At 47.5% G+C, this 23,223-nt stretch overlaps 1 protein-coding gene across 1 annotated transcript; it reads right to left on the bottom strand.

The window, feature by feature from the left end:
• Positions 1–2,167: 2,167 nt before the first annotated feature.
• Positions 2,168–3,106, bottom strand: LOC139354586 (uncharacterized). The gene has a single exon (XM_070998846.1). It carries the CDS (start codon positions 3,104–3,106, stop codon positions 2,168–2,170), a length of 939 nt encoding a protein of 312 aa, XP_070854947.1.
• Between the last annotated feature and the right edge of the window lie 20,117 nt (positions 3,107–23,223).

Here is a 23,223-nt window from a genome sequence, read left to right as displayed (position 1 = left end):
ATTTTTATCTCGCTTTGCTGCTTGCATATCTCCATTTCCCTTTCGTCCCTATACCTGAGTAACGGGTATCTGATAGTCGCGGTACTCGACTATAGCGTTCTTCCTTGTTTTATTTATGTAAACTAGAAGTTAAAGGCTTCCTTCTCGCCCCACGGATGCTTCGCCATCTTTCCCGCGCCTTCTGTAGTCCAGCTCCGAGTCCCAATAGGCTGGCCAATAATGGCTGGTAATGGCTCCTCCAGCTGTCCCTTAGCGGGCGACCTTATTTTCTTCTCAGTATAGAAGCTGGCGCGTCCTCCATCTCCGCTTTAGCTGTCAAGTAGCTGGTGGAGGTGGAGTCCTCAATGGAGAGCTCGTCGGAGATCGAGCGATGTCCCATTTTCCTTCCTGTTCTTGCCCAAGTCAGATGGACAAGGTCGGGTCTCTCCGCGGGACGAGGAGGGGTATAGACGCTCGTCGCGGGGACGCTGTTTGTTGCAGTCGGATCGCGTCGCGACACGGGTGACTATGGGTGTCACGGTGCCGGACCACAGGCGATATGGACTGTGTGAGTAGGGGTGCCGGATACTCGTGTAACCGGGGTCAACAGTGTGTTGAGGTCACGCCGCGGGATCAGGAGGATAATGGCACACCTGTCGCTAGCACGGGGACACTAGAGAACACAGGACGATTCGCGTCGCAACACAGATAGCTAAGGGTGTATGGTGCCGGACCACAGGCGATCGATGAGCTGTGTTAGGGTGAGTTGACAAGAGTCTTTACGGTATAGAGTAAGAAGACTTGTGAGTGTTTGGATTTGTAACTGACTTTATTGAGCTGTCGATCAGAGCTTAAATACTATCATGACCCGGAACTTGGGTGCCTATATTAACTGACATGTTACGCCTCATATTGGGTTCACCTACATTTTATCGTCTACGCTGCAATGTCAGCGGTATGCTGCTTGTGACTGCTGACTCACTGACCGTCGTGACCGGCTGTCCCATACTTGCAGCGTCGGCACTGTATTGTGCTGCCACTGTGCGCCTGGTCGCTGTTCCGTATAAGTTGCATTGGTCGTATGTTCGGCTCGCTGACCACTTGCAACTCCGTCGTGTTGGAAATTGCGTGCGTTTGACCCGTGTTCGTAACCATGTTAGATCGATCCTAGTTACCTTGGTTACGGACATTCTCCCCCCCATTGACGGGTTCGTCAATAAAAGCGGAGGGTAGCCACTGTTTGCCAGTTGTCGACATGTTGCTCGTTCCTTGTACTGATCTCGTGGTTCAGTTCGCATCTGCGGAGGAGTCTACTCGTCTCCCACAAGGACTGCATCTCCTTTATCCAAATGGTCCCAAGATATTTCGTCGAGGAAACCAACTGTGGATACGTAGTCCGATTGGTTTCGTTTGGCGCAACCTGCGATATCCAGCTGGTCGTGTGGTCCAACTTCATCCTGAGTCCTTTCTCTTATTGGACGACGGGTCTTTCTTGGTTTTTCGGCGTGCTGTCCTGGCCTTGCATCGTAGTGATAGCCCTGTTTTGCGTGCGGACGTGCCATCCTGGTATGATGAATCGGATTCCGGTGTCGAATGCGATATTGGATCTGCCTTTGTTACTGTTTAATACTTAATAAATTGCTTATTCTACTGTTACATATGTATTTATATATATTTTTTGCTGAGGTCTCGTTAACTATCTATAAAAACTGTGGTGTTCTGTGTTATTGGGTCTCAGTTTGTCGCAATGGTCCTTGAAGACCATTGCGAGGTCGTTTTGGACCTTCACGGTTCGCTGCGTTGCACTCGTATTCCCACCTGTTGGTCGTTGCTGGATAATATTCCAGGATTCTATGTACGTCGTAAACGCCGTACGGTCTCGATCCGTACCTCATGTGGCCCTGTTATAGATGGTCTGCGTTATCCTCCCAATCGGAGTGTGACGGTCCACGACGGCTCCTTCATCCTTCTTCCTAACAATCGTTTTGCTGTTGTTCGATTGGCTGTGCTTGCCTTTACTTTTCTTGGTCCTCCAGTGCCGGACGCCGATCCGTTCGAGATGTATTACGACTCCGCTAGTGATTCGGGTCATGAGTAGTGACCTCCCCCCCTTTTTTTTTTTTGATTTACTTGATAACTAAATATATTCTTATCGTTATGAACTTTTGTCTCTCTTTTTTTTTCTTTTTCATTCTGTGGTCGTCAGCGTTTTCACCCGACTCATAGGTATTGGGGAAGTGACGCTTTGTTCCGAGCCGTTCTCTTGTTGACATATTCTGGTATGTTTACCTTTTCTGATGAGTAGACAAATTGTTGCTAGCAACAGTAATATTACGAGCCCTGCCGAAATGGAGATTGGGTTAACGTAGTTCACCTGCGTATTCGTGGTTGCCTCCGACTCCCCTCTGTCTAGCTGCTCCTGAAGTTGATGGACTTCTCCCTGCAGATGCTTTAGACTGCTCGTTGTGTTGCTACGTATGGTCGTGTATTGCTGCCTCTCCTGTATTGGACTCTTGAACGAATGAGTAATAATTGTAGCTGGTTTTTTCTCTATTGTCGATCTTAACGCTGGTCGTCCCTGTAGTGTAACCACTGGGCTTCTTGCAATGCAGTCCGCATTCATTGTCACGATTCCATTATTATGCACTTGTATTTTTCCTCGTTCCTCCCCGCACACATAGGTTAATGTTACTTCTTGTGTTGTAGCAAAAATCCAAGCATTTGGAGCATCAAGAGGGTACCATATGCTTGTCGTGTTAATCCTTTCGGGTTTGCAGCTGGATTTTTGTTCAGATTGAACGGCTGCTAGGGCGCATTGGAAATGTTCGTGCGCTGGACCCAACGTCGTTTGTTTTATATTGCACAGCATTGGTCCCTTTGACATCTTCGTGCATTGGTTCAGCTCTTCCACAGTAAGTGCGAAGTGTCGATCTCGATGATCACTAATCGCTAGATATTTGGTCTCTGTCTCCGTTGCGATTATGTGATCTTGGGTGGCTACTGGAATTGGCGTTAATTGATACACATCGTACTCCTCTTTGTCCACTAATGGTATTTTAGTATGAAATATGAAGGTGTTGTCCAATTCCTGGACTTCTGATAACATCACTTGATAGATATCATGCATAGTCTCATGTGTAACAGGTAGTCGCCTCCCTTTCGGGAGATGGGCCTGTATGTTTATAAGCTCCCTTTGCAGCTGACTTACGGAGATTAATGCTGGGCTGACTATGCCCCTTTTTAAGCCGGTTACGATGTTGATGACTGCCGTCTGGGTCCTCTTGATATGCCCTGCTATTAATGTTAGTTCTGATGACACCTGCGCTATGTTCCCAGTTCGTATGGTATTTTCGAGGTCTGAGACGTGTGTTTCCATGTGTCTTATCCTGCGTTCCATTTCATCATTACTCGTTCTCATCACGTTTATGGTGCTGTCTAAGATAGACGTCTGATTCCTGAGTAAATGCGTGTTGTGCAATTCCTTAGCTTCATCCGGGTATGATGAATCGGACTCCGGTGTCGAATGCGATATTGGATCTGCCTTTGTTACTGTTTAATACTTAATAAATTGCTTATTCTACTGTTACATATGTATTTATATATATTTTTTGCTGAGGTCTCGTTAACTATCTATAAAAACTGTGGTGTTCTGTGTTATTGGGTCTCAGTTTGTCGCAATGGTCCTTGAAGACCATTGCGAGGTCGTTTTGGACCTTGACGGTTCGCTGCGTTGCACTCGTATTCCCACCTGTTGGTCGTTGCTGGATAATATTCCAGGATTCTATGTACGTCGTAAACGCCGTACGGTCTCGATCCGTACCTCATGTGGCCCTGTTATAGATGGTCTGCGTTATCCTCCCAATCGGAGTGTGACGGTCCACGACGGCTCCTTCATCCTTCTTCCTAACAATCGTTTTGCTGTTGTTCGATTGGCTGTGCTTGCCGTTACTTTTCTTGGTCCTCCAGTGCCGGACGCCGATCCGTTCGAGATGTATTACGACTCCGCTAGTGATTCGGGTCATGAGTAGTGACCTCCCCCCCCTTTTTTTTTTTTTGATTTACTTGATAACTAAATATATTCTTATCGTTATGAACTTTTGTCTCTCTTTTTTTTTCTTTTTCATTCTGTGGTCGTCAGCGTTTTCACCCGACTCATAGGTATTGGGGAAGTGACGCTTTGTTCCGAGCCGTTCTCTTGTTGACATATTCTTGTATGTTTACCTTTTCTGATGAGTAGACAAATTGTTGCTAGCAACAGTAATATTACGAGCCCTGCCGAAATGGAGATTGGGTTAACGTAGTTCACCTGCGTATTCGTGGTTGCCTCCGACTCCCCTCTGTCTAGCTGCTCCTGAAGTTGATGGACTTCTCCCTGCAGATGCTTTAGACTGCTCGTTGTGTTGCTACGTATGGTCGTGTATTGCTGCCTCTCCTGTATTGGACTCTTGAACGAATGAGTAATAATTGTAGCTGGTTTTTTCTCTATTGTCGATCTTAACGCTGGTCGTCCCTGTAGTGTAACCACTGGGCTTCTTGCAATGCAGTCCGCATTCATTGTCACGATTCCATTATTATGCACTTGTATTTTTCCTCGTTCCTCCCCGCACACATAGGTTAATGTTACTTCTTGTGTTGTAGCAAAAATCCAAGCATTTGGAGCATCAAGAGGGTACCATATGCTTGTCGTGTTAATCCTTTCGGGTTTGCAGCTGGATTTTTGTTCAGATTGAACGGCTGCTAGGGCGCATTGGAAATGTTCGTGCGCTGGACCCAACGTCGTTTGTTTTATATTGCACAGCATTGGTCCCTTTGACATCTTCGTGCATTGGTTCAGCTCTTCCACAGTAAGTGCGAAGTGTCGATCTCGATGATCACTAATCGCTAGATATTTGGTCTCTGTCTCCGTTGCGATTATGTGATCTTGGGTGGCTACTGGAATTGGCGTTAATTGATACACGTCGTACTCCTCTTTGTCCACTAATGGTATTTTAGTATGAAATATGAAGGTGTTGTCCAATTCCTGGACTTCTGATAACATCACTTGATAGATATCATGCGTAACAGGTAGTCGCCTCCCTTTCGGGAGATGGGCCTGTATGTTTATAAGCTCCCTTTGCAGCTGACTTACGGAGATTAATGCTGGGCTGACTATGCCCCTTTTTAAGCCGGTTACGATGTTGATGACTGCCGTCTGGGTCCTCTTGATATGCCCTGCTATTAATGTTAGTTCTGATGACACCTGCGCTATGTTCCCAGTTCGTATGGTATTTTCGAGGTCTGAGACGTGTGTTTCCATGTGTCTTATCCTGCGTTCCATTTCATCATTACTCGTTCTCATCACGTTTATGGTGCTGTCTAAGATAGACGTCTGATTCCTGAGTAAATGCGTGTTGTGCAATTCCTTAGCTTGCATTTTTCGGATGACCTCTTCCATATTCTGCGCATACTGAGAGTCTAAAACTCCAAATAGCACGTTGGCGAGATTTCCTACCAGATTCAGGGCTCCTCTCCGTTGTCGCTGATGATTGAACAGCTGTTGACCATCGTATAGCTCGCTGGCCTCTTGTTCGAGCACCTGTATTATCGTTAGACATGACCCGCCTCGTAGGCACCAGGTTGATAAATCTTCAATACTTTTTTTAAACGCAGTGATCTCCTGCGCTAACAGCCGTAGATCAAAATATGATATGATCGTCCATTCTGCGGACATCAGAGCTATTCTATTCCTTAATTCTACATTTGTTCCCGTATTGTTAGGTAATGGACCTACCTTTACGGGAAGTTCAGCCATGATTGGGACGGCTTGAGTGGCGTTGGCAATGGCCAGCAGCACTATGAATTGGAACATAACCTTGGGGATCTTCTGACACCCTTTGTCACTTCTTCGGGTGCCCTTTGATTGTCTAGTGGTAGCACAGCCAGCCGATGAATCGCTCTCGTGCATTCTCCTGCTGATGTCCGGATGCTGACGACTCGGATTGCACCGTCCTTTCCTGCGTGTACCGTCACTATTCCCCCAAGTGGCCACTGTAATGGTGGCATGTTGTCTTCCTTTATTACCACTAGGTCTCCTACGGCAACCGTCTTTTGCTTTCTTGTCCATTTTGATCGGTTTTTGTAGTTCCTGCAGGTACTCGTGGCTCCATCTTTTCCAGAAGTCCTGTCTGACCTTGTCTATTTGTTTCCATCTTGTTACTAGACCCGATCGTACCTCCTTGTTATGAATGTCGGGAGATGCGGTTATTGGTCCTCCGATCAAGAAGTGCCCTGGAGGCAATGCAGACAGGTCGCGTGGGCTGGAAGAAATGGGAGTAAGAGGCCGTTAGTTTAGTATTGCCTCTATGTCGATAATCACTGTTTCTAATTCTTCATATGTTAAATCTGCCGTTGACACCGTGCGGATCAACAAATGCTTTGCTGATTTCACTGCCGCCTCCCACAGTCCTCCGAAATGAGGTGCCCGTGGTGGAATAAAATGGAATTCTGTTCCTAGCTGCGAGCATGTTTTAGTAATTGTCTCTCGAGCTTCATCCGAGTATATCGTGGTTTTTAACTCTCGTAACTCGTTTTTCGCCCCGACAAAATTCGTGGCGTTGTCACAATAGATGCTCTTCGCGACTCCTCTCCTTCCATTAAATCTTTTAAGTGCTGCCAAGAATGCTTGAGTGGTTAGATCTGACACCACTTCTAAATGTACTGCTTTGGTGGTGAAACAACAAAAAATTGCTAAATAGACCTTATGGGGTTTCTTTCCTCGGATTTTGTAGTGCACAAAAAATGGTCCGCAGTAATCCACCCCACTAATATTAAACGGTCTTGCAATTTGTACCCGATCGGTTGGTAGCGGACTCATGATCTGATTTAACAACCTTGGTCGAGCTCGGCAGCATGTGATGCAGCGTCGTACTGTCGTCAATGCAAGTTGTTTTCCCTTGATCGTCCAAAATTGTTGTCGCGTGTTTGCCAACAGTGCCTGCGGGCCACAATGCTTAAGCTGCCGATGCTTGTTCTCAAATATGAGCCGTGTTATTTCATGACCTGCTGGCAGCAACATAGGATGTTTTTCATCGAATGCTAGACTTGAATTCTGGAGTCGTCCTCCTACCCGCAGTACCTTGCTATTGTCCAGAAACGGGTCTAATGACCGATAAGGATCTGATACTGCCACACAACCGTTCTTCTGCAACTGCGTTATGGTAGGCTGAAATGCTATTCCTTGTATCTGTCGTATTATTCGTTGTAATGCCCTTGCTCGTTGTTCCGGAGTTATTTGTCCTGTTTCTCTCTGATTGCCTGGTCGACAATTGTTTCCAAACCGCAACATCAAGGCTGTTATTCCTACCAGCGTGTCAAATGACCCGTGGTGACTGATTTCCGTGGTCCAATCATTGATTTTGATTAGACTCAGGACGTGATTGGTTATAGTACGTTGTTCTGGGTCCTTCGCGTTCAGCATCTGCTTAGTCTGTTGTTTCCAGGTTTCTTGGTTAGTTGTTAGAAATGACGGACCATTAAACCACAACTCCTTATGTTTAAGCTGTGTTGCTGAACATCCTCTCGACGCAAGGTCTGCTGGATTGTCTTCTGATGCTACATGCACCCATTGCTCCGGATTTGATAGTTCATAAATCCGAGCAATTCGGTTTGCTACGAACGTATGAAATGATGATGCTATTCGCGCATAGCAGCTTACTTACTATTGGTCCGGCGGATGTTATCGTACGAAGATAAGCAGCCGTCCCATAAGCGACTTCTGACGCATCAGAAAATATGTGCAGTTGGATGGCTGCTGGGTCTGCCTGTGGAAGCGGATGCCTGGCGAGCTCAATGGTAGCCAATACCTGACTATCATTTCGAAACGCCTGCCAATGGGTTGTATCTTCCTTGTCCAATTCAGTATCCCAGTCTAACGTTTTTTGCCATAGTTTCTGCATAAATATTTTTGCTGCTGTCGTTATGGGGCATAGTAGCCCGAGTGGATCAAATATTTTGGCTAATTCAGAGCACACAACTCGTTTTGTGACCGTCCCATGTTCGTATGGCGTCGCGCGTCCTTGGAGTTTATCTTCCTTAGGATTCCACACTATCCCTAGTGTTTTTATCGTTGCATCCGAGAGTTTGCTGAAATCGAGGTCCAACGCCTGGTCGTCCCTTAAAATAACCTTAGGTAACTCTGGGTGATTTGCGCACCACTTCCTCAATCTTAGTTTTGCCGACCCTAGAATTGCACAAATCTGATCTCGTTGCCGTATTGCTTCCTCCAGCGTGTCGGCTCCTGATAAGCAATCGTCGACATAGAAGTTTTGCTGAATGGCGTCCGCGCCAAGCTGCTGGCTTGTCGGCGCTCTCTGTGCCAGATGTTGTAAACATTTTGTTGCTAAGTATGGTGCACATGCAGTCCCGTAGGTCACCGTATTCAAATGGAAGTAACGCATTTTCTCTAGTGGGTTTCGTCGCCATACTATGAGTTGATAGCCCTTGTCTTGAGGATGAACCCAGATTTGTCGATACATTTTCTCTACGTCTGCTGTGAACACAAATCGGTGAGTCCGGAACCGTAATAAAATTGATAGTAAATCACTCTGAACTGTTGGCCCGACCCTTAGGATGTTGTTAAGGCTCTTTCCTGTTGAGCTAGGAGCCGAAGCGTCAAAGACCACTCTTAATTTTGTGGTGGAGCTGTCTGGCTTTAGGACACAATGGTGGGGAATAAAATAATGATTCCTTGGTATACTGGAAAGCTGTACCTCCGTCATGTGGTTTAAACGTTCATACTCATCCATAAAACTCACGTATCCTTCTAGCATTGCTGGATCCCGTTCTAACCGACGTTCTAGGGCCAACGTTCCGTTGAGCCAACGCTAATGTTTTTCCTAGCTCCCTTGGATTTTCTGCGAACGGCAATCTAACCATTAGTCGTTGATCCGGGCAGATTTGAACGTTTGATAGAAAATGTTCTTCACAAAGCCTCTCTTGGACTGTCATTGCTGGTACCTCCGTGTTAAACGTATCTAGCTTCCAAAATTTTTCCAGAGCTGGTAATGGATCCTCCCGTGCTATTGTCATGACATTTCCTGCCATGGCTGCTGGCACTCGTCGCCTCACTGCGCCGAACACAATCCACCCAAGAGTGGTTTCTTGTAGAGTTGGCTTATCATCCCCCAAACCGATAAGTCCGGGTCTTATCAATCGAGAATACACCTCGGTTCCCAGTAGCAAATCTATGCTTCCGGGTTGGCCGAATTCGGGGTCCGCTAACACTACCGTGCTCCTTGCGCCGTTTCTCCAATTCCTGAGATACCTTGTGATGTGCTGAAGGTTGGGATAGCAAGTTGGTCCACCATCCTTCTGGACATGAGATTAAGCTGAGAGCCAAGGTCGATGACTGCGCGACAATTTTCTCGCCTTGCGGTTTGTCCTTGTATTGCCACAATGGCTGTGGGGAGTAATACGTACGGTTTTGGGGGTTGGCTGAGGGTCAACGCAGACACCTTGTTGATCATTGGGGTCTGCAGATTTGGATCTGAAGTATCCATCGCTTGCAATGGTTGATCTATGGTAGCAATGGCAACAACCGGCGCCGTGGATTCTGGATGTTTGTGCAACATGGAATGATGCCGTTGACGGCAAAAGCGACAGGTCATTGGCGACGGGCAGTTATTTGTCTTATGGTAGTTTGACAGACAATTGGCACAGCCTCCAATCTTCGTCATTGCCTGCCGACGTTCTTCCGGACTCATTCTTCGAAACATGTTGCAGGATAAGGGCCGGTGTGTGGCTATGTTGCAAATTTTACAAATGTTATCTCGTGATGCCAATGTTTTGGGTTGAGCGTCCAGTGTTTCCAACATGCCGGATCGCCGTTCTAAAAAGGCTAAAACACTTTCCAGCAACGGGACTTCTGTTGGTGAGTTGGCTGAGTCTTCGAGAGCGGCTAACGTATACTGATCTAGTTTCCGCCGCACTAAGAACCCTATAATTGGATCCCAGCTCTTTGTGCAGATTTTCAGGTTTTTTAGAGTACTCATTGAATTCTTGATCGTGTCATGTAAGGCCCTGAGCTGACGTGAAGAGCCATCTATAGGTTTATAATCAACGATTTTTGCTATGGCGGCGAATACTAGTATCTTTCCGTTCTGGTACCTGGCCTTTAAGCGCAACCAGGTGTCGTCATAGCCACCCTGTGAGAAGGCTGTGTCTGTCAAGACGTTCCTTGCTTCACCACGAAGAGAGCTTTGTAGAATATGTAGTTTTTGGCTGGCCGAATATGGTTTATTGTGTACTAACTCTACAAAAAGGTCATGGAACCGTGGCCAGTCTAGATACTCGCCATTGAATTCTGGAATGCTAATTGGCGGCAATGCCAAGTTTAGGCTCATTGGCGCATCGTTTTCTCGAAGCAGGTTCATTTCGTATTCTTCATATAACGTGTGGAATTGGGCTAGCTCTGCTTCTGCCCGAGCTGCGGCCCCAGGTGTGCTATCCAATTCATCGTGGGCTTGCCTCAGTAATGCCCAATGGAGATCCAGGTGCCTTTGTAGGGCTGGAGTGACGGTTGGAGCGTTTGAGGCTAATGTTAGTGATGATTCCAATTCGTTGCATCTTCTCTGCAACTGTCGAATTACCGTGTCAATTGTGGAGCTTCTCTTTACTTGCTCTCCTGTTGTGATCTTGATGTTCGCTGAGGTTCGTCTGGGGGCCTTTGGTGGATCGCTTCCAGTCGGTATGTTGTCCAGGAAGACCCTTTGATATTTTTCAACCAGCTCCTTAAGTGCTGTTAGTCGTGAGGAGTATTCACTTCCCGTGGGTAGTGCCGCTTGCTGGACCTCTTCATCCAGATCACAAAATTGTTGCCAGAGCTCCTTTAGTTGTTCTAATCTACCGGCATAATAGCCTTCTCGGAGGCGTCTGTCGGCAGAATCCTTGCCGTAATTCTTTATAAGCTGTTGTATTTTTCCTTGCAGCTCGTTTTGGTCGTCTAACAATCGATTGTGTAAATCGATTCTGGTTTGGTTTGTCTGCTCAATGAATGAGGTCGACATAGTGCAGGTATTCAGTAAGTTTTTTGCTGACTGCGGTTCTTAAGCTAGGCTTGACAGGTGTTTGTGTAAGAAAGTCTTACCTGTGCAAACCGGCGTGTGTGTTGCCTATGTGGAAGGCGGATGCTGAAGTGTGATCCTTTGTTGGTAAAGGATCACGTCGGGGTCACCAATGTTCTTGCCCAAGTCAGATGGACAAGGTCGGGTCTCTCCGCGGGACGAGGAGGGGTATAGACGCTCGTCGCGGGCACGGGGACGCTGTTTGTTGCAGTCGGATCGCGTCGCGACACGGGTGACTATGGGTGTCACGGTGCCGGACCACAGGCGATATGGACTATGTGAGTAGGGGTGCCGGATACTCGTGTAACCGGGGTCAACAGTGTGTTGAGGTCACGCCGCGGGATCAGAAGGATAATGGCACACCTGTCGCTAGCACGGGGACACTAGAGAACACAGGACGATTCGCGTCGCGACACAGATAGCTAAGGGTGTATGGTGCCGGACCACAGGCGATCGATGAGCTGTGTTAGGGTGAGTTGACAAGAGTCTTTACGGTATAGAGTAAGAAGACTTGTGAGTGTTTGGATTTGTAACTGACTTTATTGAGCTGTCGATCAGAGCTTAAATACTATCATGACCCGGAACTTGGGTGCCTATATTAACTGACATGTTACGCCTCATATTGGGTTCACCTACATTTTATCGTCTACGCTGCAATGTCAGCGGTATGCTGCTTGTGACTGCTGACCCACTGACCGTCGTGACCGGCTGTCCCATACTTGCAGCGTCGGCACTGTATTGTGCTGCCACTGTGCGCCTGGTCGCTGTTCCGTATAAGTTGCATTGGTCGTATGTTCGGCTCGCTGACCACTTGCAACTCCGTCGTGTTGGAGATTGCGTGCGTTTGACCCGTGTTCGTAACCATGCTAGATCGATCCGAGTTACCTTGGTTACGAACACTTCCCACTGGCATTCTCTAGTGGATCTCCTCCAGCGCTTCAACTATTCTGCGGATTTGCCTCGATGTGGTATTGCTTCCTGTCGGTCAAGTCCCACAATAATGGGCCACAGCTTGGATTATGCGTCCATTTTCATCTGCACTGACCTCCTTTAGCCGTTTTTGGTGTTTTTCTTCCATTTTTCATTTTTAAATTCCCCACCGCTTCTGCACGAATACCGCCCAAGATTAAATTTCTTTATCTTTGGGCCGCGGCTAACGGCGTTCATCGAAAATTCATTCTCGAAATCTGGTATTTTTTCTGGTATTTCCTTAGCTCATCTGAGTACCGCGCTGAAAAACAGACCCGACGAAAAGCTTTAGCCGCCTGTTTGCCTCTCGCTCACTCCTATGGTTAGCTCGCGGTTTTCGTCGATGTGAGTACTAGGCTTTAAACATGAAGCGCTGTTCTTATGGCGCTGATATTAAATTACTTCATGCATTTCAGGATCGTCCCCGCTGGTAGTAATGAAACGATCAATAAATCGGGCGACCTCTTCGGCGTTATCGGGTCCTTCTAGCTTTGGGGCACCAGAAAACCAATACATGCCAAGAGAGTGCGGCGATCCTCTGTGCTAGAACTCGATCCTCCAATAATAATGGACAAGTCTTAACTTATTAATTGCCGGAACCTGTAGTCGAAGTACCGACAGCAAGTTACTGGGTCAGATCGAATTAATCTAGCTTTTTCGGAGCAAGAAAGAGCTGCTGCCTCTTCCTCAGTAATGTCTCTGCTATCCAATAAAAGAGATAGAATAACTAAGAGTTCGTTCCATTTAGATTCAGCAGCAGAGAGGGTTATGAAGAATGTAGGCAACCCAAATTGTCTAGTCATGGCTATAACTTTCTTTTTTTCTGCCTCCCAGTGTGCTGAGCGAAGGCCTTTTAGAATGTGAAATCCATCGTCATGTTGTACAAGACTGTCAATAAATGAATTATCCCTCATATTTGCAGCAGTTACTGCACCTGATTTTTTCGTAGGGCAATGGAAATAGAACTTTGAATTCGTTGCATTTTATAACATTTGTACATATAAAGGACTTTGGGCACTACTGCGCAACGACGGTCGTAAAAGCGAATTTGCGATCTTGCTTTTTTTGCATAGGTCGAATTCCCCTTAAATATTTCGCCGCAAGAAATAGTTGGGAAGGAAAGTTCTTCTGCGTCGTCGTCAAGTGTTAAATTTGTTGGAATGCGACCCTCTCCGGGAGCCATAGCAATACGCTGAAGTCCAATATCATCGTTTTCTAATAGGGTTTCATGACCTCCGGAACTTCAATCACCTTCTTGCTCGTCATTTGATTGAGAATGAGAATGTTGACGAAGAAGCTCTTCTACGACTTCTCGGTCAGATTCATCTGCGATGAAAGGTATCTCTTCTTTGGCTCCCATTCGATTCAGCCAATCACCGTCAAAGGAAATGTTGTGCTTTCTGCAGAGCTCAGTGTTAACCAAGTGTCGCACAGCATGAATAATCCGAGCGGGTCGAATAGTTTCCGTCATGAAATTATGAGAATATTCTAACTTTCTTTTTAAATGAACTTGGATTACATGGTTCAAATCAAAGGTGCGCGGGAGCACGCTTACAGTATCAGGTACTGAAAATGGAACATTGACACAGGGCCTCTTATTCCGCATTGCCTTTCATATCCAAGGGATATAATGCGCATGAAGGGAATTCGAGGAGAAATAAGGTGCTCCTCAAGACATGTCAAGTTTTTAAGGCATTCATGTATCTCTGGAAAGTCCAAGCCATTAGAGAGACAAAGGGATGGTATCCTACCGTTGGAAAGGACATGACGACACGTACTGCAAAATTGATATTTGCCGGACGGACTCGGAAACTTTCTACTTAAATAAAAGGCATTATCTAGACTAAAGTTGGGGGATTCAGAAGACATAGTACGTATGTTCAAACCACTTACCTGAGATGGAAACCACGTTCCTTCACAGAACGTACAAAACTTAGTTGGTCCGTCCTTATTGTTACGAAGATATTGTTCCCTTGCCGTAGCTCGACTCCTCCGTCGCTGGCGTTCCCGTTGATCCTCTCGTTCATCCTCCGAAAGTTGTGCTATTGCAGCAATATTGCGCTGTGACTGTCTGGAAGATTCCGCCTGTCGATTATGTGAACTCGACCTGTATGTGAGAAGTCGCTCGTCAGCCATTTCCTGAATTTGTTGTTCCCGAAATCTTTGCTGAAGTCTTGTGTTCCGATGATGCACTGTGTTGGTCCTTTGCTCCTGTGTCCTAGTGATAGGGTTGTTCCTGGTGATCCTATGAGCTGCTGCGTCCCGTAAACGCTCGAGTCCTCTATTTTCCTCGATCGATCTCCAGGTAGCATGATCAGCAGTGTTTCTCGACTGCTCTCGTCGTCGCTCCTCGGAATCCGACCGGACTATTGCGTGCGCTACAGCGTCCCGTGCGCGCTCTGGTTCTCGATTTTCCTCGATCGATCTCCACGTAACATGGTCAGCAGTATTTTGCACCTGCTGTCGTCGTCGCTCTTCGGAATTCGACCTGGCGCTTGCGTGCGCTGCAGCGTCCCGTGTGCGCTCGCGTCCTCGATTTTCCTCGATCGATCTTCAGGTAGCATGGTCAGCAGTGTTTCGCGACTGCTCTCGTCGTCGCTCCTCGGAATCCGACCTGACCATTGCGCGCGCTGCAGCTTCCCGTGCGCGCTCGGGTCCTCGATTTTCCCCGATCGATCTACAGGTAGCATGATCAGCAGTGTTTCGCGACTGCTCTCGTCGTCGCTCTTCGGAATTCGACCTGGCGCTTGCGTGCGCCTCAGCGTCCCGTGTGCGCTCGAGTCCTCGATTTTCCTCGATCGCTCTTCAGTTGAGTTTCTTTGTTGAGTTTGCGGGAAGCTGTTTTAATTCTCTGTTAGATCGGACTATCCGGACCCTTTTATATGGATGGCAAGTGTTAATAACAACATTCCCTTCACTAGCCTCAGACAAGTGTAAACCGAAAATGTTATATGCAGCTCCTTGGGCAGATATTTCTGTAGCGTTAATAAACTTGCTCCGTAAATGCTGAAATTTTCTTTTGACGGAAACACTTCCATGGCTTGTTTCTTTCATTGCTTCTCGAAGCAGTTGCGACACGCCACAGTTGGATTTATTTACGTAGTTAATTATATATCTACAACAGGCGTAAGCATCTAGAATAAATTGAATATCCATGTTTGCTCTATGCAAGCCTAAAATATTTCTATTATAAGCATTTAGCAACCTATCAGAAAATTGGCGACGAAGAAATACTTGGGGCTTTTTTAAGCTAGACCGAATGGCGAACTTGTACTCCTCATATGAAATTTCAAGATGGCTGAGAAAATATTCAAAATTATAAAACATGGCCGACTCTTCTTCGGAAACAGACTTTAGGAGTTCTGTATCTTTTCTAAATATTTCTTTATATTCTTCAACGTTGGATTCGTTTTCTTCAAATGGATTGTGAGGAGTTGAATAACTCCCCACAAATAGAAGCAGCAGCAGATGGTCGGCCGCTTACCAGTTACGCGGCGAATTCGCGTAGTAACGGCGCGGCGAGGAGAGTTTGGAGACTTGGATGGAGAACGAGAGAATTTGGAGACCAAGGATGGAGAGCGAGAGAGTTTGGAGACCAAGGATGGAGATCGAGAGAGTTTGGAGACCAAGGACGGAGAGCGAGAGAGTTTGGAGACCAAGCATGGAGATCGAGAGAGAGTGGAGACTTCGCGGGCAAGGCAAGAATGCCGTGTGCAAAACAGGATAACGAAACTCCACCGGACTTTGGACTCTCCCGTGAACTTTGGACCGGGAGAGGAAGTGCCACAGCTCGGCAGTGGAGCGGCACACAGGCGTGCCACAAGCATCAGGGGAAACAGCGGGACTGCAGCAGCAGGCGGAGCATCTATTGGATGCTGTACTTGAAGGACAAGTGGGTCATCCAGGAGGCACGAACTTTGGACCCAAAGTGAAGAGATACAGCGGGCCGTGCGCGAAGGGGAAATAACGGTTCCCGGAGGCCCTATATAAGGCCGCAGAGTGCTGGCAGCTGGATCAGTCGATCACGAGGAGTCAAACCTTCAAGATCAGTTAAAGTACCGAGTAAACAGTCAGTCAAGCAAATAATCTACGAGGGAGCTACAACCAAGCGAGTCGTCGGAAGCAGAGCCGTGGGAAGCACACAAGGAGCAAGATCGCCACGTCGAGACGTTCGGGATTGGGACATCAGGAATCTCCGAATTGAGACACAGGCGGCTGAGTTCTGGAAGGCACCACGCGGCTAAGTCAAGGCGTTTGTTTCCAACTTTGTCACGACCACACCCTGGCGAGTCGCCCGGCGGGTCTGTCAGAAACAAGCAAAAGAGTCCTACGACGAAGAACCGTCAGCATGGGGAGGAAAGTTGTCTGCGACCCAGCGTACCTCGCACGACCAAGCAGGATCTGGCGTGACGGACGAGCGGTAGATCGATTTGTGGTTTCAAGAGGCGGCCGCCTGGAGAGCCCTGCGATTACCAGCGAAGTTCCCGAACAGCAATCGCCCAACTCCCCGAGTGCCAGAACGACGAGATACTGGTCAGAAGACAGCGCAGAGGACATCGACAGCGACGCCAGCAGACATTTCCGGCAGCCACGTTACCATCGCCGCGCGGAGCCCATTGGGGAGCGCAGGAGCGTCGCGGACGTCACGCATTAGGGCGAAGCCCTTCGCGTAAAGCGAAGTGAACCGCTAGACAGCTTCCTGGCGGCAGCCTTGACTGTCAGCGCGAACTGAGCAAGAACTAGCGGGACCGTCCGGGAAAGAGCAAGGGACAGGTATTGCCTCGAAAGGCGTCGGCCTGGAGAGCAAGGCTTGTTCACCCTAGTCTGAGAACGGTGACGCTTCGCGACAAGCGACCCCGAGGCAGCGCGACGGCAAGCAAGCAGAGGCGACCACTACGAGCGTCCCGAGACCCAGGATCCAGAGGCAGACGAGTCAACGCGTCGAGGAGCCAGAAAGAGGAGCACCAGCAACCGGAAGAACCAGAGCCAGGAGATACCGAAGCCAACCCAGTCACACACCCGCTGTACTAATACCACGAGAATAAATCCCACTGTTACCATTTGAACCCCTTTGTTTTCTCACTGATCTACGGGCAATCAGGTCATATAAATTTGGTGGGACGAACACACAACTATCCGGACCCTTTTATCTGGATGGCAACAACATCCCCTTCACTAGCCTCAGACAAGTGTAAACCTAAAATGTTATATGCAGCTTCTTGGGCAGATATTTCTGTAGCGTTAATAAACTTGCTCCGTAAATGCTGAAATTTTCTTTTGACGGAAACACTTCCATGGCTTGTTTCTTTCATTGCTTCTCGAAGCAGTTGCGACACGCCACAGTTGGATTTATTTACGTAGTTAATTATATATCTACAACAGGCGTAAGCATCTAGAATAAATTGAATATCCATGTTTGCTCTATGCAAGCCTAAAATATTTCTATTATAAGCATTTAGCAACCTATCAGAAAATTGGCGACGAAGAAATACTTGGGGCTTTTTTAAGCTAGACCGAATGGCGAACTTGTACTCCTCATATGAAATTTCAAGATGGCTGAGAAAATATTCAAAATTATAAAACATGGCCGATTCTTCTTCGGAAACAGACTTTAGGAGTTCTGTATCTTTTCTAAATATTTCTTTATATTCTTCAACGTTGGATTCGTTTTCTTCAAATGGATTGTGAGGAGTTGAATAACTCCCCACAAATAGAAGCAGCAGCAGATGGCCGGCCGCTTACCAGTTACGCGGCGAATTCGCGTAGTACCGGCGCGGCGAGGAGAGTTTGGAGACTTGGATGGAGAACGAGAGAATTTGGAGACCAAGGATGGAGAGCGAGAGAGTTTGGAGACCAAGGATGGAGATTGAGAGAGTTTGAAGACCAAGGACGGAGAGCGAGAGAGTTTGGAGACCAAGCATGGAGATCGAGAGAGAATGGAGACTTCGCGGGCAAGGCAAGAATGCCGTGTGCAAAACAGGATAACGAAACTCCACCGGACCTTGGACTTTCCCGTGAACTTTGGACCGGGAGAAGAAGTGCCACAGCTCGGCAGTGGAGCGGCACACAGGCGTGCCACAAGCATCAGGGGAAACAGCGGGCGGAGCATCTATTGGAAGCTGTACTTGAAGGACAAGTGGGTCATCCAGGAGGCACGAACTTTGGACCCAGAGTGGAGAGATCCAGCGGGCCGTGCGCGAAGGGGAAATAACGGTTCCCGGAGGCCCTATATAAGGCCGCAGAGTGCTGGCAGCTGGATCAGTCGATCACGAGGAGTCAAACCTTCAAGATCAGTTAAAGTACCGAGTAAACAGTCAGTCAAGCAAATAATCTACGAGGGAGCTACAACCAAGCGAGTCGTCGGAAGCAGAGCCGTGGGAAGCACACAAGGAGCAAGATCGCCACGTCGAGACGTTCGGGATTGGGACATCAGGAATCTCCGAATTGAGACACAGGCGGCTGAGTTCTGGAAGGCACCACGCGGCTAAGTCAAGGCGTTTGTTTCCAACTTTGTCACGACCACACCCTGGCGAGTCGCCCGGCGGGTCTGTCAGAGACAAGCAAAAGAGTCCTACGACGAAGAACCGTCAGCATGGGGAGGAAAGTTGTCTGCGACCCAGCGTACCTCGCACGACCAAGCAGGATCTGGCGTGACGGACGAGCGGTAGATCGATTTGTGGTTTCAAGAGGCGGCCGCCTGGAGAGCCCTGCGATTACCAGCGAAGTTCCCGAACAGCAATCGCCCAACTCCCCGAGTGCCAGAACGACGAGTTACTGGTCAGAAGACAGCGCAGAGGACATCGACAGCGACGCCAGCAGACATTTCCGGCAGCCACGTTACCATCGCCGCGCGGAGCCCATTGGGGAGCGCAGGAGCGTCGCGGTCGTCACGCATTAGGGCGAAGCCCTTCGCGTAAAGCGAAGTGAACCGCTAGACAGCTTCCTGGCGGCAGCCTTGACTGTCAGCGCGAACTGAGCAAGAACCTAGCGGGACCGTGCGGGAAAGAGCAAGGGACAGGTATTGCCTCGAAAGGCGTCGGCCTGGAGAGCAAGGCTTGTTCACCCTAGTCTGAGAACGGTGACGCTTCCCTAAGCCCACAAGGCCGAACTCTCTGCGGGTCTAAGGCGCGACAAGCGACCCCGAGGCAGCGCGACGGCAAGCAAGCAGAGGCGGCCACTACGAGCGTCCCGAGACCCAGGATCCAGAGGAAGACGAGTCAACGCGCCGAGGAGCCAGAAAGAGGAGCGCCAGCAGCCGGCGGAACCAGAGCCAGGAGATACCGAAGCCAACCCAGCCACACACCCGCTGTACTAATACCACGAGAATAAATCCCACTGTTACCATTTGAACCCCTTTGTTTTCTCACTGATCTACGGGCAATCACGTCATATAAATTTGGTGGGACGAACACACAATCTTCTGGCTAACAGCACGAATCTCGTAGCGAGCAGACACACGAAATCAGTTCGTTACAGGATACAAAACCAGAGTTTCAGGCATTGGTGGGTATGGCATATTAAAACGGCAGGATTGTTGTCATCGCATTTCCCTTAAGCCTAGTACTCAAATCGGCTACGAGTTTCACTAGTCGAAAAATCTTATTCTTTGTAGTGTGACTGAAGTTTTTTAAGTTCACCCGCAATGCATGTGGCATGGTCTTACTTTCAAGCGGCTTGTTGTTGCCAAATAGAAAACAAATCAATTTAAAAAAGAAAAGTCTGCCGGTGCAAAAAGAAATTAAAATAAAAATAAATGAAATGTTCAACGAATGTTTTTATTTATGTAAACTAGAAGTTAAAGGCTTCCTTCTCGCCCCACGGATGCTTCGCCATCTTTCCCGCGCCTTCTGTAGTCCAGCTTCGAGCCCCAATAGGCTGGCCAATAATAGCTTTTAATGGCTCCTCCAGCTGTCCCTTAGCGGGCGACCTTATTTTCTCCTCCCCATAGAAGCTGGCGCGTCCTCCATACTCCGCTTTAGCTGTCAAGTAGCTGGTGGAGGTGGAGTCCTCAATGGAGAGATCGTCGGAGATCGAGCGATGTCCCATGTTCCTTCCCACTGGGATTCTCTAGTGGATCTCCTCCAGCGCTTCAACTATTCTGCGGACTTGCCTCGTTGTGGTATTGCTTCCTGTCGGTCAAGTCACACAATAATGGGCAACAGCTTGGATTATGCGTCCATTTTCATCTGCACTGACCTCTTTAGCCGTTTTTGGTGTTTTTTTTTTCATTTTTCATTTTTAAATTCCCCACCGCTTCTGCACGAATACCGCCCAAGATTAAATTTCTTTATCTTTGGGCCGCGTCTAACGGCGTTCATCGAAAATTCACTCTCGAAATCTGGTATTTTTTCTGGTATTTCCTTAGCTCATCTGAGTACCGCGCTGAAAAACAGACCCGACGAAAAGCTTTAGACGCCTGTTTGCCTCTCGCTCACTCCTATGGTTAGCTCGCGGTTTTCGTCGATGTGAGTACTAGGCTTTAAACATGAAGCGCTGCTCTTATGGCGCTGATATTAAGTTACTTTATGCATTTCAGGATCGTCCCCGCTGGTAGTAATGAAACGATCAATAAATCGGGTGACCTCTTTGGCGTTATCGGGTCCTTCTAGCTTTGGGGCACCAGAAAACCAATACATGCCAAGAGAGTGCGGCGATCCTCTGTGCTAGAACTCGATCCTCCAATAATAATGGACAAGTCTTAACTTATTAACTGCCGGAACCTGTAGTCGAAGTACCGACAGCACGTTACTGGGTCAGATCGAATTAATCTAGCTTTTTCGGAGCAAGAAAGAGCTGCTGCCTCTTCCTCAGTAATGTCTCTGCTATCCAATAAAAGAGATAGAATAACTAAGAGTTCGTTCCATTTAGATTCAGCAGCAGAGAGGGTTATGAAGAAAGTAGGCAACCCAAATTGTCTAGTCATGGCTATAACTTTCTTTTCTTCTGCCTCCCAGTGTGCTGGAGCTGAGCGAAGGCCTTTTAGAATGTGAAATCCATCGTCATGTTGTACAAGACTGTCAATAAATGAATTATCCCTCATATTTGCAGCAGTTACTGCACCTGATTTTTTCGTAGGGCAATGGAAATAGAACTTTGAATTCGTTGCATTTTATAACATTTGTACATATAAAGGACTTTGGGCACTACTGCGCAACGACGGTCGTAAAAGCGAATTTGCGATCTTGCTTTTTTTGCATATGTCGAATTCCCCTTAAATATTTCGCCGCAAGAAATAGTTGGTGTTTGTGCCTAACCGAAGTAGACACTTCCGGGTCACACCGCGGGACAAGGGGGTAATGAGCACTTGTCGCTGGCACGGGGACGCTATGATGGCAGGACGATCGCGTCGCGGCAATGGTAACGATAGTTACTGCGATGCCGGACCACAGGCGATGCTGGAGCTGCGCTGAGGGTGAGCTAACGTGGTTAGCTGCTAGTTGAGATAGTTTATTACGAGCCCTATTCCCAGTTGTAGGAAGTAGAACCGCGGAGTTAAGAGGTGTGTTGATAACTGATTTATTCTTCATTTGGTACATGTTTATATACTACTTGGAAGACGAAAGATTAGTGTACTGATTAGTGAAGTGCGCTATATTCTAAAGTAGGTGGTGAGGTCAGGGAGTTTTGATTATGGTAGCAGTTTGTGTAGTTGGCTCGGCAGACACTGCAAAATGTGCTGACTGCATTGGCCGGTCAGTGTGCCGTTGAGTCGGTGAGTTAGTGAGACAAATAATATGCTGATCAGCCATTCTCATATGCAGTGGGTGCTACTGAGCGCCTGGTACTGTTCCCAACTTGGCTACTGCTTGATTTGTTGGGTGTGGTCATGTTGAGTACCTTTGGGTACGAACATTCTCCCCCCCATTGAGGGGTACCCTCAATTAAGTCGTGATGTCGGTCAGCCTTTGACCGAATTGTATAGGAAGCACCTAACAAATCATTGACCAATGTGGGTCTTTCCTTCAACTGCGGTTCATGTTTGTGATTCAGGTCCTTCACATCTTCTTGTTGCTGCTTAACACTCCCCTTTGCGATAAAATTGACATTACCGTCGGGACTGAAATTGTGCTCTCGTAGAACTTGATCATTTGGCACGTCTATGGTATGTGGACATTCTGCAACAAAATTAAGATATTTCTTGGTTAGGTTTAGAAATGTTGAACCAAAGTCAGCCTTCTTGTATGTATTAAATTGATGAGAAGTCGGTTCTATATTCATCGGATTTTTATCTTTTGTTGGCTCATAAGCAGCGTTCGGTCCTGCAAAATCACCTCTGCCTTCTACCAGAATAGGGTTGATTTCCGTATCAGATGAGGTTTCTTTATTGAGATAACCTGTGATTACATAACCAAGCCTAGTGCCTTGTGCCAAAGGTTTATTAGGTCCTAGTTCAAGAAGTTCACCGGTTATTACTCGAGAATAGACCTCAGCCCCTAAGGTTAGGTCAATGGGTCCAGGTTGCCGAAAGTCAGGATCTGCTAATGGCAGTCCCTCGGGAATATTAAGATCGGTTGTAATCGGTACTGACGGTTGGTCTGTAATGACTGTGGGCCTAATAAAAACCTCTAATAGTTTTTCAAACCCTGATGTACATGATGAGAGCTTCAGTGTTGATCTAATTGCTGTTGATATCTTTCCTCCGATTCCAGATATTTCAATTGATGACCTTTCCTTAAGAGATAGCAGATCTGCCATTCTCCTTGAGATAAGATTCACCTGTGATCCACCATCTATTACAGCGCGACATGTTTGTAATTGACCATTTGGCCCTTGTAATGAGACCTTGGCGGTCGCGAGCAGAGTATATCCTCCTACGTCGTCGTAGCCTGCAATGGTTACTGCGCCGGCCACTGGATTGCTAGTTGGTCCTTTGTGTAACAGTGAATGATGCCGTTGCTGGCAGACTCGACAATTGGTCGGTGATCCACAGTTTTCAACCATATGAGCTGTAGACAAACAATTTGTGCATGCTCCTATTTGAATAATGGCTTGGCGCCGTGTTTTGGGGTCCATTTCCTGGAAACGGCTACATGCTCTAAGATTATGTGGTCCTAGGTGACAAATCTTACAGCTCTCTTCGTTGTGAACTGACTGATGGCGTAGTGTTGCTGTAGGTTGAGCGCTTATCGTCTCCAGCATGCAAGCGCGCCGTTCAATAAACGTCAGTACACTCCTT

The sequence above is a fragment of the Drosophila suzukii genome, unplaced genomic scaffold, assembly GCF_043229965.1.
Source record: "Drosophila suzukii unplaced genomic scaffold, CBGP_Dsuzu_IsoJpt1.0 scf_10, whole genome shotgun sequence".
NCBI classification, from domain to species: domain Eukaryota; kingdom Metazoa; phylum Arthropoda; class Insecta; order Diptera; family Drosophilidae; genus Drosophila; species Drosophila suzukii.
Note: the sequence above shows the minus strand (reverse complement) of the source record. Positions and strands in the feature narration are given on the sequence as shown.